This window comes from Girardinichthys multiradiatus, chromosome 20 (assembly GCF_021462225.1).
Source record: "Girardinichthys multiradiatus isolate DD_20200921_A chromosome 20, DD_fGirMul_XY1, whole genome shotgun sequence".
NCBI lineage: Eukaryota > Metazoa > Chordata > Actinopteri > Cyprinodontiformes > Goodeidae > Girardinichthys > Girardinichthys multiradiatus.
The window spans coordinates 1,472-16,235 of NC_061812.1; the positions used below are offsets into that span (position 1 = coordinate 1,472).

Here is a 14,764-nt window from a genome sequence, read left to right on the forward strand (position 1 = left end):
CCTTAACCTACCCTAACCCTAACCCTAACCCTAACCCTAACCCTAACCCCCTAACCCTAACCCTAACCCTAACCCTAACCCTAACCCTAACCCTAACCCCTAACCCTAACCCTAACCCTAACCCTAACCCTGGCAAACTACCACTAACACTTGCTCATATTCACCCACCCAATCACCCCTTAGGACACACCCACTCACTTCAGGACACACCCACTCACCCACCCACTCACACACTTGGAACCACCCACTCACACTTTGCTACACAACACACTCTTAAACACCCACAATCACACCCCACAACACTCTGCCATACACCTCTCACACTTGGCCACGCCCACACTTGCACCCATTTTTCAACATTTCACAAAGGTTCAAGGACCCCGGCATGTCACCCCTCCTTTTACTCAGGGGGACCCCCTGAGCACCAAGAACCAACTCCCAACTCCATACCACCTTCCTACCCAGACTTGGACTTGGCCCCAAAATCAATGGGAGTCTATGGCAGCTATATGAAGGGAGTCACCTAGAGACGCCAAACTTCCTGGGGACCTGGCAGCCCCCCAGGGGAGTATACACACCAACTTTGGTCCATCTACCACTTATACTTTTCGAGTAATTGAGAACGTGCAACTTTTTTCAATCAGTGGGTGTCTATGGCAGCTATGTCAAAGGAAGGGGCTACATCCACCAAATTCACAGGGTACCTGGGGCCCCCCTAGAGGGTGCTACAGCCCAACTTTCAGCTCCCTAGGACTTTTACTTTTCGAGTTATTGAGAACGTGCAAACTTTTTTTTTGGCTTTCATCCCCTTACCTAACCCTAACCCTAACCCTAACCCTTCATCCCCTTACCTAACCCTAACCCTAACCCTAACCCCCTAACCCTAACCCTAACCCTAACCCTAACCCTAACCCTAACCCTTATGTCCTCAGCGACCGATCCTTTTTGCCCAATTTTGGACTATCTCGGGAACCGTAAGTGCTATCGACATGGGGTCTTCACTGGGACGTCCGGAACCCCCCAAAACCCCCCCCTAGACACTGGTTCCATCCCTCTACCACTTTCCGTTCACGAGTTATTTGCCGACTGACCGATCCTCAGGTGGTGTTCTTGCCTTAACCTAACCCTAACCCTAACCCCCTAACCCTAACCCTAACCCACCTCACATGACCCTTTTTACTAAACCTAAGGTCACAGGACTGCTGGCAAACTACCACTAACACTTGGACACTCCCACTCACTTCAGGACACACCCACTCACCCACCCACTCACACACTTGCACTAACCCACTCACACTTGGACACACCAACCCACACTTGGACACTCACAATCACGCACAGGAACGCCTACTGGCCCTCACACACGCCCACAACCGCTTTTCCCACACTTTACCACACTCTAAACACTTGGGACAAAAAGCGACCGATCCTCACACCTCTCAGAAATAGGCCATGTAGGGTGTCTATCTACTCGCCACGAGGAACTGAGCATCTGGGCAAACTCCCAGCCCTGTCGGACCATCCTACGGAGACTTATGTCCTCAGCGACCGATCCTTTTTGCCCAATTTTGGACTATCTCGGGAACCGTAAGTGCTATCGACATGGGGTCTTCACTGGGACGTCCGGAACCCCCCAAAACCCCCCCCTAGACACTGGTTCCATCCCTCTACCACTTTCCGTTCACGAGTTATTTGCCGACTGACCGATCCTCAGGTGGTGTTCTTGCCTTAACCTAACCCTAACCCTAACCCTAACCCTAACCCTAACCCTAACCCTAACCCTAACCCTAACCCTAACCCTAACCCTAACCCTAACCCTAACCCTAACCCTAACCCTAACCCTAACCCTAACCCTTATGTCCTCAGCGACCGATCCTTTTTGCCCAATTTTGGACTATCTCGGGAACCGTAAGTGCTATCGACATGGGGTCTTCACTGGGACGTCCGGAACCCCCCAAAACCCCCCCCTAGACACTGGTTCCATCCCTCTACCACTTTCCGTTCACGAGTTATTTGCCGACTGACCGATCCTCAGGTGGTGTTCTTGCCTTAACCTAACCCTAACCCTAACCCTCACAGGACTGCTGGCAAACTACCACTAACACTTGGACACTCCCACTCACTTCAGGACACACCCACTCACCCACCCACTCACACACTTGCACTAACCCACTCACACTTGGACACACCAACCCACACTTGGACACTCACAATCACGCACAGGAACGCCTACTGGCCCTCACACACGCCCACAACCGCTTTTCCCACACTTTACCACACTCTAAACACTTGGGACAAAAAGCGACCGATCCTCACACCTCTCAGAAATAGGCCATGTAGGGTGTCTATCTACTCGCCACGAGGAACTGAGCATCTGGGCAAACTCCCAGCCCTGTCGGACCATCCTACGGAGACTTATGTCCTCAGCGACCGATCCTTTTTGCCCAATTTTGGACTATCTCGGGAACCGTAAGTGCTATCGACATGGGGTCTTCACTGGGACGTCCGGAACCCCCCAAAACCCCCCCCTAGACACTGGTTCCATCCCTCTACCACTTTCCGTTCACGAGTTATTTGCCGACTGACCGATCCTCAGGTGGTGTTCTTGCCTTAACCTAACCCTAACCCTAACCCTAACCCTAACCCTAACCCTAACCCCCTAACCCTAACCCTAACCCTAACCCTAACCCTAACCCTAACCCTAACCCCTAACCCTAACCCTAACCCTAACCCTAACCCTGGCAAACTACCACTAACACTTGCTCATATTCACCCACCCAATCACCCCTTAGGACACACCCACTCACTTCAGGACACACCCACTCACCCACCCACTCACACACTTGGAACCACCCACTCACACTTTGCTACACAACACACTCTTAAACACCCACAATCACACCCCACAACACTCTGCCATACACCTCTCACACTTGGCCACGCCCACACTTGCACCCATTTTTCAACATTTCACAAAGGTTCAAGGACCCCGGCATGTCACCCCTCCTTTTACTCAGGGGGACCCCCTGAGCACCAAGAACCAACTCCCAACTCCATACCACCTTCCTACCCAGACTTGGACTTGGCCCCAAAATCAATGGGAGTCTATGGCAGCTATATGAAGGGAGTCACCTAGAGACGCCAAACTTCCTGGGGACCTGGCAGCCCCCCAGGGGAGTATACACACCAACTTTGGTCCATCTACCACTTATACTTTTCGAGTAATTGAGAACGTGCAACTTTTTTCAATCAGTGGGTGTCTATGGCAGCTATGTCAAAGGAAGGGGCTACATCCACCAAATTCACAGGGTACCTGGGGCCCCCCTAGAGGGTGCTACAGCCCAACTTTCAGCTCCCTAGGACTTTTACTTTTCGAGTTATTGAGAACGTGCAAACTTTTTTTTTGGCTTTCATCCCCTTACCTAACCCTAACCCTAACCCTAACCCTTCATACCTCTACCCCTTACCTAACCCTAACCCTAACCCTAACCCCCTAACCCTAACCCTAACCCTAACCCTAACCCTAACCCTAACCCTAACCCAATTTTGGACTATCTCGGGAACCGTAAGTGCTATCGACATGGGGTCTTCACTGGGACGTCCGGAACCCCCCAAAACCCCCCCCTAGACACTGGTTCCATCCCTCTACCACTTTCCGTTCACGAGTTATTTGCCGACTGACCGATCCTCAGGTGGTGTTCTTGCCTTAACCTAACCCTAACCCTAACCCTAACCCTAACCCTAACCCTAACCCTAACCCTAACCCTAACCCTAACCCTAACCCTAACCCTAACCCTAACCCTAACCCTAACCCTAACCCTTATGTCCTCAGCGACCGATCCTTTTTGCCCAATTTTGGACTATCTCGGGAACCGTAAGTGCTATCGACATGGGGTCTTCACTGGGACGTCCGGAACCCCCCAAAACCCCCCCTAGACACTGGTTCCATCCCTCTACCACTTTCCGTTCACGAGTTATTTGCCGACTGACCGATCCTCAGGTGGTGTTCTTGCCTTAACCTAACCCTAACCCTAACCCCCTAACCCTAACCCTAACCCACCTCACATGACCCTTTTTACTAAACCTAAGGTCACAGGACTGCTGGCAAACTACCACTAACACTTGGACACTCCCACTCACTTCAGGACACACCCACTCACCCACCCACTCACACACTTGCACTAACCCACTCACACTTGGACACACCAACCCACACTTGGACACTCACAATCACGCACAGGAACGCCTACTGGCCCTCACACACGCCCACAACCGCTTTTCCCACACTTTACCACACTCTAAACACTTGGGACAAAAAGCGACCGATCCTCACACCTCTCAGAAATAGGCCATGTAGGGTGTCTATCTACTCGCCACGAGGAACTGAGCATCTGGGCAAACTCCCAGCCCTGTCGGACCATCCTACGGAGACTTATGTCCTCAGCGACCGATCCTTTTTGCCCAATTTTGGACTATCTCGGGAACCGTAAGTGCTATCGACATGGGGTCTTCACTGGGACGTCCGGAACCCCCCAAAACCCCCCCCTAGACACTGGTTCCATCCCTCTACCACTTTCCGTTCACGAGTTATTTGCCGACTGACCGATCCTCAGGTGGTGTTCTTGCCTTAACCTAACCCTAACCCTAACCCTAACCCTAACCCTAACCCTAACCCCCTAACCCTAACCCTAACCCTAACCCTAACCCTAACCCTAACCCTAACCCCTAACCCTAACCCTAACCCTAACCCTAACCCTGGCAAACTACCACTAACACTTGCTCATATTCACCCACCCAATCACCCCTTAGGACACACCCACTCACTTCAGGACACACCCACTCACCCACCCACTCACACACTTGGAACCACCCACTCACACTTTGCTACACAACACACTCTTAAACACCCACAATCACACCCCACAACACTCTGCCATACACCTCTCACACTTGGCCACGCCCACACTTGCACCCATTTTTCAACATTTCACAAAGGTTCAAGGACCCCGGCATGTCACCCCTCCTTTTACTCAGGGGGACCCCCTGAGCACCAAGAACCAACTCCCAACTCCATACCACCTTCCTACCCAGACTTGGACTTGGCCCCAAAATCAATGGGAGTCTATGGCAGCTATATGAAGGGAGTCACCTAGAGACGCCAAACTTCCTGGGGACCTGGCAGCCCCCCAGGGGAGTATACACACCAACTTTGGTCCATCTACCACTTATACTTTTCGAGTAATTGAGAACGTGCAACTTTTTTCAATCAGTGGGTGTCTATGGCAGCTATGTCAAAGGAAGGGGCTACATCCACCAAATTCACAGGGTACCTGGGGCCCCCCTAGAGGGTGCTACAGCCCAACTTTCAGCTCCCTAGGACTTTTACTTTTCGAGTTATTGAGAACGTGCAAACTTTTTTTTGGCTTTCATCCCCTTACCTAACCCTAACCCTAACCCTAACCCTTCATCCCCTTACCTAACCCTAACCCTAACCCTAACCCCCTAACCCTAACCCTAACCCTAACCCTAACCCTAACCCTAACCCTTATGTCCTCAGCGACCGATCCTTTTTGCCCAATTTTGGACTATCTCGGGAACCGTAAGTGCTATCGACATGGGGTCTTCACTGGGACGTCCGGAACCCCCAAAACCCCCCCCTAGACACTGGTTCCATCCCTCTACCACTTTCCGTTCACGAGTTATTTGCCGACTGACCGATCCTCAGGTGGTGTTCTTGCCTTAACCTAACCCTAACCCTAACCCCCTAACCCTAACCCTAACCCACCTCACATGACCCTTTTTACTAAACCTAAGGTCACAGGACTGCTGGCAAACTACCACTAACACTTGGACACTCCCACTCACTTCAGGACACACCCACTCACCCACCCACTCACACACTTGCACTAACCCACTCACACTTGGACACACCAACCCACACTTGGACACTCACAATCACGCACAGGAACGCCTACTGGCCCTCACACACGCCCACAACCGCTTTTCCCACACTTTACCACACTCTAAACACTTGGGACAAAAAGCGACCGATCCTCACACCTCTCAGAAATAGGCCATGTAGGGTGTCTATCTACTCGCCACGAGGAACTGAGCATCTGGGCAAACTCCCAGCCCTGTCGGACCATCCTACGGAGACTTATGTCCTCAGCGACCGATCCTTTTTGCCCAATTTTGGACTATCTCGGGAACCGTAAGTGCTATCGACATGGGGTCTTCACTGGGACGTCCGGAACCCCCCAAAACCCCCCCCTAGACACTGGTTCCATCCCTCTACCACTTTCCGTTCACCAGTTATTTGCCGACTGACCGATCCTCAGGTGGTGTTCTTGCCTTAACCTAACCCTAACCCTAACCCTAACCCTAACCCTAACCCTAACCCTAACCCTAACCCTAACCCTAACCCTAACCCTAACCCTAACCCTAACCCTAACCCTAACCCTAACCCTAACCCTAACCCAATTTTGGACTATCTCGGGAACCGTAAGTGCTATCGACATGGGGTCTTCACTGGGACGTCCGGAACCCCCCAAAACCCCCCCTAGACACTGGTTCCATCCCTCTACCACTTTCCGTTCACCAGTTATTTGCCGACTGACCGATCCTCAGGTGGTGTTCTTGCCTTAACCTAACCCTAACCCTAACCCCCTAACCCTTAACCTTTTTACTAAACCTAAGGTCACAGGACTGCTGGCAAACTACCACTAACACTTGGACACTCCCACTCACTTCAGGACACACCCACTCACCCACCCACTCACACACTTGCACTAACCCACTCACACTTGGACACACCAACCCACACTTGGACACTCACAATCACGCACAGGAACGCCTACTGGCCCTCACACACGCCCACAACCGCTTTTCCCACACTTTACCACACTCTAAACACTTGGGACAAAAAGCGACCGATCCTCACACCTCTCAGAAATAGGCCATGTAGGGTGTCTATCTACTCGCCACGAGGAACTGAGCATCTGGGCAAACTCCCAGCCCTGTCGGACCATCCTACGGAGACTTATGTCCTCAGCGACCGATCCTTTTTGCCCAATTTTGGACTATCTCGGGAACCGTAAGTGCTATCGACATGGGGTCTTCACTGGGACGTCCGGAACCCCCCAAAACCCCCCCCTAGACACTGGTTCCATCCCTCTACCACTTTCCGTTCACGAGTTATTTGCCGACTGACCGATCCTCAGGTGGTGTTCTTGCCTTAACCTAACCCTAACCCTAACCCTAACCCTAACCCTAACCCTAACCCCCTAACCCTAACCCTAACCCTAACCCTAACCCTAACCCTAACCCTAACCCCTAACCCTAACCCTAACCCTAACCCTAACCCTGGCAAACTACCACTAACACTTGCTCATATTCACCCACCCAATCACCCCTTAGGACACACCCACTCACTTCAGGACACACCCACTCACCCACCCACTCACACACTTGGAACCACCCACTCACACTTTGCTACACAACACACTCTTAAACACCCACAATCACACCCCACAACACTCTGCCATACACCTCTCACACTTGGCCACGCCCACACTTGCACCCATTTTTCAACATTTCACAAAGGTTCAAGGACCCCGGCATGTCACCCCTCCTTTTACTCAGGGGGACCCCCTGAGCACCAAGAACCAACTCCCAACTCCATACCACCTTCCTACCCAGACTTGGACTTGGCCCCAAAATCAATGGGAGTCTATGGCAGCTATATGAAGGGAGTCACCTAGAGACGCCAAACTTCCTGGGGACCTGGCAGCCCCCCAGGGGAGTATACACACCAACTTTGGTCCATCTACCACTTATACTTTTCGAGTAATTGAGAACGTGCAACTTTTTTCAATCAGTGGGTGTCTATGGCAGCTATGTCAAAGGAAGGGGCTACATCCACCAAATTCACAGGGTACCTGGGGCCCCCCTAGAGGGTGCTACAGCCCAACTTTCAGCTCCCTAGGACTTTTACTTTTCGAGTTATTGAGAACGTGCAAACTTTTTTTTTGGCTTTCATCCCCTTACCTAACCCTAACCCTAACCCTAACCCTTCATCCCCTTACCTAACCCTAACCCTAACCCTAACCCCCTAACCCTAACCCTAACCCTAACCCTAACCCTAACCCTAACCCTTATGTCCTCAGCGACCGATCCTTTTTGCCCAATTTTGGACTATCTCGGGAACCGTAAGTGCTATCGACATGGGGTCTTCACTGGGACGTCCGGAACCCCCCAAAACCCCCCCCAAGACACAGGTTCCATCCCGCTACCACTTTCCGTTCACGAGTTATTTGCCGACTGACCGATCCTCAGGTGGTGTTCTTGCCTTAACCTAACCCTAACCCTAACCCCCTAACCCTAACCCTAACCCACCTCACATGACCCTTTTTACTAAACCTAAGGTCACAGGACTGCTGGCAAACTACCACTAACACTTGGACACTCCCACTCACTTCAGGACACACCCACTCACCCACCCACTCACACACTTGCACTAACCCACTCACACTTGGACACACCAACCCACACTTGGACACTCACAATCACGCACAGGAACGCCTACTGGCCCTCACACACGCCCACAACCGCTTTTCCCACACTTTACCACACTCTAAACACTTGGGACAAAAAGCGACCGATCCTCACACCTCTCAGAAATAGGCCATGTAGGGTGTCTATCTACTCGCCACGAGGAACTGAGCATCTGGGCAAACTCCCAGCCCTGTCGGACCATCCTACGGAGACTTATGTCCTCAGCGACCGATCCTTTTTGCCCAATTTTGGACTATCTCGGGAACCGTAAGTGCTATCGACATGGGGTCTTCACTGGGACGTCCGGAACCCCCAAAACCCCCCCCTAGACACTGGTTCCATCCCTCTACCACTTTCCGTTCACGAGTTATTTGCCGACTGACCGATCCTCAGGTGGTGTTCTTGCCTTAACCTAACCCCTAACCCTAACCCTAACCCTAACCCTAACCCTAACCCTAACCCTAACCCTAACCCTAACCCCTAACCCTAACCCTAACCCTAACCCCTAACCCTAACCCTAACCCTAACCCTACCACTTTCCGTTCACCAGTTATTTGCCGACTGACCGATCCTCAGGTGGTGTTCTTGCCTTAACCTATGGGCTTAAATGTCAAGCATTATTGATTAAGCCTCATGAAGTTCCACGCTTCTTCAAAACAGGCGTGATGTTACACTACTTTTGAATATGATACAGTTGCATTCCTAACCCTAACTTCTCTGGACCTAAAAAAACTAACCACATTTTTTATCCAATTCATTTTTGGACATTTACTTGTCCCTAAACATTTTTGGAGTTTTTACCTAAATCCAACCCTTTTCATTTAAGCCCATTCATGATCTTTTCCCTAACCCTAAGTCCGTGGGGCTATTGCCTAACCCTAAGTCCGGGGGTTAATTGCCTAACCCTAAATTTTACTTTAATCTAACCCCAGCCGTGATCCTTACCCTAACCCTAAGTCCATGGGATTCTTGCCTAACCCTAATTGTTACAACCCTAAACAAATTCAGCCTTATCCTAAAAGAAAATTTTTAATAATTTAAACTACATAAAAAACATTAAAATTCCTAAAATTTAAAATCACGAACATTAAAAACCACAATTACATTTAAGGGAATAAAATTTGTATAGTTAAAAAAGAATATGCTTTAAAAATCACAATTACATAAAGATATTCAGGGTTAAAAAGGGAAAATATTAAAAATGTTTAAAATGTCTGATTTGACTAAAAACATAAAATATTAAATTAGTTAAAAAAGAACATGCTTTAAAAATCACAATTGCATAAAGATATTCAGGGTTAAAAAGGGACAATATTAAAAATGTTAAAATGTCTGTTTTGACTAAAAACATAAAATATTAAATTAGTTAAATTTAAAAAATTTTCTTAAAAACATAATAGTTTTAGTTATGTGTGCACGTTCTATGGTTCGCACACAGGATTCACATTAGTGATTTCATATTTAAAACAAACCATTCCTTTAAAAGATAAAAAGAAAAAAAGAAAAAAAGGGGGCGGGTATAAATACAGCTGCACAGCAGCTCCGCTTCATTTCTGCTCTGACCTACGAAGAGACAACATATCCCTGGGGCTCTGCAGATCAGCTCATACGGTGCGCAGAAACCTGAAGAAGACCTGTATAGGTCGAAACGTCGTTTTGAGCGCACCTCTCACACATTGTTAAAAGGAATTTTTTTTAAATTTTTTGGAAAAAAAAGCATAAAAAAAATTAAAAAATTTAAAAAAAGAAAAAAAATATATAAAATTAAAAAAATATAAAAACGCGAAGAAGTGCATTAACAAAATACGTTTTTTTTTCCTTTTGGAAAAGACTGCTTCCCCTTTGGGAAACACTACCTTGGTTTAACACCTTTCATTTAATTTGGCATAACAAATTTTAGTTCATTTACACACATATATATTATTTTTCTTAAAAAAAACAAGCTTTAGTTTACGTATTGTTTCCCCATTTGGGAAACCCTCCCTTAGTTGTTGGTTTTAATAATTTATAAAAACAAAAAAGCTTTAACCCACTTCATGGGAGACGAATGGACTACGGTCCGCTATGGTGGCGGACGACAAAGAGGCCGTCAACCAAACAAAAGTCGTTGGCGCGGGGGACCTGACGGGTTGATGGACAGTGCACCTCCCTTCTCCTACGGGAGGAGGAATCAGTTCCCCTATCCTAACCCTAACCCTAACCCTAACCCTAACCCTAACTCTGAGTTCTTGTCTGTTCTCACAAGCCTGTCTTTTTTAGAGAAAGAGCAGTTAATCATCACCATGAAGCCTGTCTTGCTCCTTTCGGTTTTTCTGTGTGCTGCATTTTCAGGTCTACATTCACACTCTCAAAACACATGCTTATTGGTATTAACAGTCTTTTAGATTGGATAAAGAACTAACTGTTGTTCTGTTCTCAATGGTTTTCTCTAAAGCCCCTGTTGAAGAACAGGAGCATTTAGGTCAGTATCATTTGGCCAAGAACATACACTACGTAATACTGTCATATCTAAATGTGTCTCACTTCAACATTTGGTTTTTATATCTTTGAAGACACAGCAGTAGATGTCCAAACAGAGGAAATCACTGATGGACCAGGTCAGTGGAATCTGTTCTGTTCCAGTTTTTATTCCTATAGCTGCAAGTCAAACATGTTTAAATTGTTGGTAAAAACAGTTTTCTGGCACTTAAAAAAAATAGATAAAATTTTCATTTTAAATGGTTGAACATAAAATGCTATTCCAACATGTTTTCCACCGCATCAATGCGCAAATGTAATCTAACACTAAACTTCATGCTTTCTCTCCAGGTCTAGCAGCTCGTTTCAACTTCTGTCCAGATGGCTGGTACATGTTTGAATCCCGGTGCTTTAAGTTCATCAACTCTCCTATGTCATGGTACAATGCTGAGGTAATACCATTCCTCACTGTGCCCTTTTGTAGATCACATGATTTATAGATTGCAGCCTTTACAACTATGTATTTACCAGAAGTGAAGTATTACCTTTATTATTTCTTACAACCCTGCAAACAAGCACTCTAAATCACTGACAAACAGATGCAGTAGGCTCACTTATAGTTTTCCTTGTTGATAAAAATGTAAAACTGGAATATTTATTATTGGTAGCAGTAATTGCAGCATTAGTTTATTAGTTTTGCTTATTCATAGAAACAGCTATATCTCTTTCTTATCTCATGTGTCCACTAGGAGCACTGCAACAATCTCGGAGGCCACCTGGCTTCAGTCTCCAACCCCAGAGAGTACAATTACCTCCAGCAGTTGACACAAACAGCTGGTCAGAGCATCGCATGGCTGGGAGGTTTCAACCTGCAGGTCTCTGGAATAACATATTATTAATACCACGTCAAACACTCAATCTGGTCTTAAAGTTAGTTCTACCTATGCAGGATTATGTGCCAGAGGAAGTAAAGACTCACATCTGTTCTGTATTTTCAGGGTAAGTGGATGTGGATCAACCGTGAAGGTTTCTACTACACCAACTGGTACAGTTCCTCATCCTCCAGTACCCATCCCTGCATCTTCTTACGCTCTACCTGTAAGTCATAATAGTGCAAACTCTGTTGTTTTTTAATACACATCTAGAACAGATATTTTAGGTTAAGAGTCAAGTTTTTTTTCTGCTTTTCACGCTGGAAAGAAGAACCTTTCATCTTTTTTTACGATATTTCTTAAACCTGACACACAGATAGGATTCTGGTAATATTCAGCCAAATTACTGGTTTATTAAGATAACTTGTGGTTAATTTGAGATTATATTGTATCATGAAGAAGGATCCCTTTTTACTTAAGTCTGTCACCATGCCAAACTGTTGCTGGAAAACTAACCTGCAATTTAGGTTTCCAGACTAGAGATCTAGTTAATGAAAGTACCCCCTCCTAAATAATTAATACCCCAAGAAAACAAAACACTAACAAGGAAGGTAGTGTTTGAACAGTGCCTCTGTTTTTGTTAGCCATATAAAGACTGGACTACAGAAAATGAACTTAGACATGCAATAGCTCCCCCTGCTGGCCTGAACAGCTTGCATCTTTGTAGAAAGGATTTAAACTGTTGGATTGTTTCTCCAAATCCAAAATGAAACTTTCTCTACTTTCCAACAGGAGTCACCTGCAGTATGTAACACATTGACATTGCATAAATCCAGGCTATGATAGGTTGGCTTGATATTAAGAAGTACATCGTTTTTCTTTGTCGAGATATTTTGCTGTCTCTTCAATGTGACTGCTCCTCTTATTCTAACCCCACCCAATTTACAAAAACAAGCCCAGATCTAGAGGCAGTAGCCAGCTACATGTATGACTTATGCAAGCTCTTCAGTGTTAGTTTATTTTGGATGGATCTCAAAGAAAACCTAGAAATGCTGAACCTGCTTTCTATATTTGAGCCGATATATTCATGTACAGTGGTCGAATATAACTTCAAACCTAATTTGTCACAAGTGAAATAACTTGCATCACAGATACAATTGATGTGTTCTGCTAATGGATGTATTGAAGTAATAAGTTCCATAACCTCAATTACAGATGGCTGGGGTAATGGGCAGTGTACCTCAGCAAATCGCTTCATTTGCTCCAAGAACCCATTTGGCTGTTAATATCGATGCTCCATATCTGCAGTCTTCAGATGTTCCTGCTGGGATGCCTTCTTCTTTCCATACTGAATAACCTTGTTTGAACTGCTGCAGAATTTTTTTTTATTGTATCATTAAGTGGTAATTTTCTGCCAAACTGTTGGTGATGATCAAATATGATGCCTTGTTTTGAATAAACACTTTTGAAAATGGGGGAATGTGATGGCTTATTGTTTCAGCCTGGTTGTGCAGAACGTGTAGAGGTCAAACTGTAGAGTTATATGGTCCTAGTACAAGAGGCCAAATGAAGGTTGTGAAACAACAATATGTTAAGTAGTTCTCCCTCCGGTTGCCTATGAAGAGTGTGAAACACAGATAGAAAAGTAACAGAGGGCATGTTCATACACTTTAATCATTTAATTAAGGCGGTGCAAGTCCATGAAGAGATTTATACATTGGCAAGAGCACCTTTAAGTCAACTCAAACCTGACAAGTAAGTCAATGAAGAGCGGCCCACACCAGGGTAATATGCTCATATTTCCTTGCTTTGGTCAAAATACAAGCTGCAGCATTTTGTACCATCCGCAGACCTTTAAACCTTTTTAGAGGCAGTCCGGACAGTAGGGCATTACAATGGTCCAATCGAGAAGTTAAAAATGAATGGATGAGGACTTCAGCATCCTTATAAGACAGGATAAACTTGATCTTAGCAATTCTTCTAAGATGAAAAAAGGACAATCTGGACACCCTCTAAATACAAAGTTCTGATCAAAAACAGCACCAAGGTTTTTCATTTTGACTGTACATTGTACCACACAGTTATCAAAAGAAAGAGAAACACTGTTAAATAAATGATGCAGCTTTTGAGATGCAATAATCATCATCATAACAGTGAAAACCATTTCAAAAGTACATAGTAACTGACCAAGTGGCGCAAGATAGAGGGAAAAAAGCAGCAGACTCAAAACAGAGCCTTGTTGACCCGGAAGTGGTAATGGGAGCACTCATGATGACCCAAGATGGACTTCAATCGAGTGGCATTTTGCCCATTTTGTGGCACACATATGAGTAGATTAACTCGGTTTTGTTTTTCATGCGATCCGTTCATAGAATCTGAGAGACAGCAACTCAATTCATGGCAGTAGCAACTAGAAATGGTCCTTCCGCCACCGGAGGGCACCACGGGGTGCCAGACCAGCAGTAATAGCCCCTAAGATGCTGCCACACCAGCTGCCGCTGTTTTTGCCAATGCTGATTGTCAGCATATGGGTTGTCATTATAGTTAATAGCTATTGATTGTTATTCAGTAATTACTTTCAAATGATGATGTCATTAGTAGTTATTATTTCATAAACAGTGTTAGACACATAATACAAGGTAGCTGTATTTACTTGAGATGGAAACAGTCAATAGCATTAGCAAATAGCATTATGTGTATGTATAACGTGCTGAAAGGATGACGAAGAGACATTCCACAAACAGTGGGTTTATTATAGATCATGAATGGTAAAAACACGCTGGCACTTTGTAGAGTCTCTGGCCACAAGGATGCCAGAGGGTGCCACACCAGCTGTATAAGCCTCCAGGATGCTGCCACGGCGGCTGCCTGTTTTACTGCGG

The 14,764-nt window shown here is 46.4% G+C and overlaps 1 protein-coding gene across 1 annotated transcript; it reads left to right on the forward strand.

The window, feature by feature from the left end:
• The first annotated feature begins 10,783 nt into the window (after positions 1 to 10,783).
• On the forward strand, positions 10,784 to 13,358 carry LOC124857251 (ladderlectin-like). Its single transcript, XM_047348440.1, has 7 exons — positions 10,784 to 10,884; positions 10,988 to 11,014; positions 11,106 to 11,150; positions 11,362 to 11,462; positions 11,760 to 11,885; positions 12,009 to 12,108; positions 13,098 to 13,358. The coding sequence occupies exons 1-7, from the start codon at positions 10,836 to 10,838 to the stop codon at positions 13,166 to 13,168; spliced, it is 519 nt and encodes a 172-aa protein (XP_047204396.1). The 5' UTR covers positions 10,784 to 10,835; the 3' UTR covers positions 13,169 to 13,358.
• Positions 13,359 to 14,764: the final 1,406 nt, after the last annotated feature.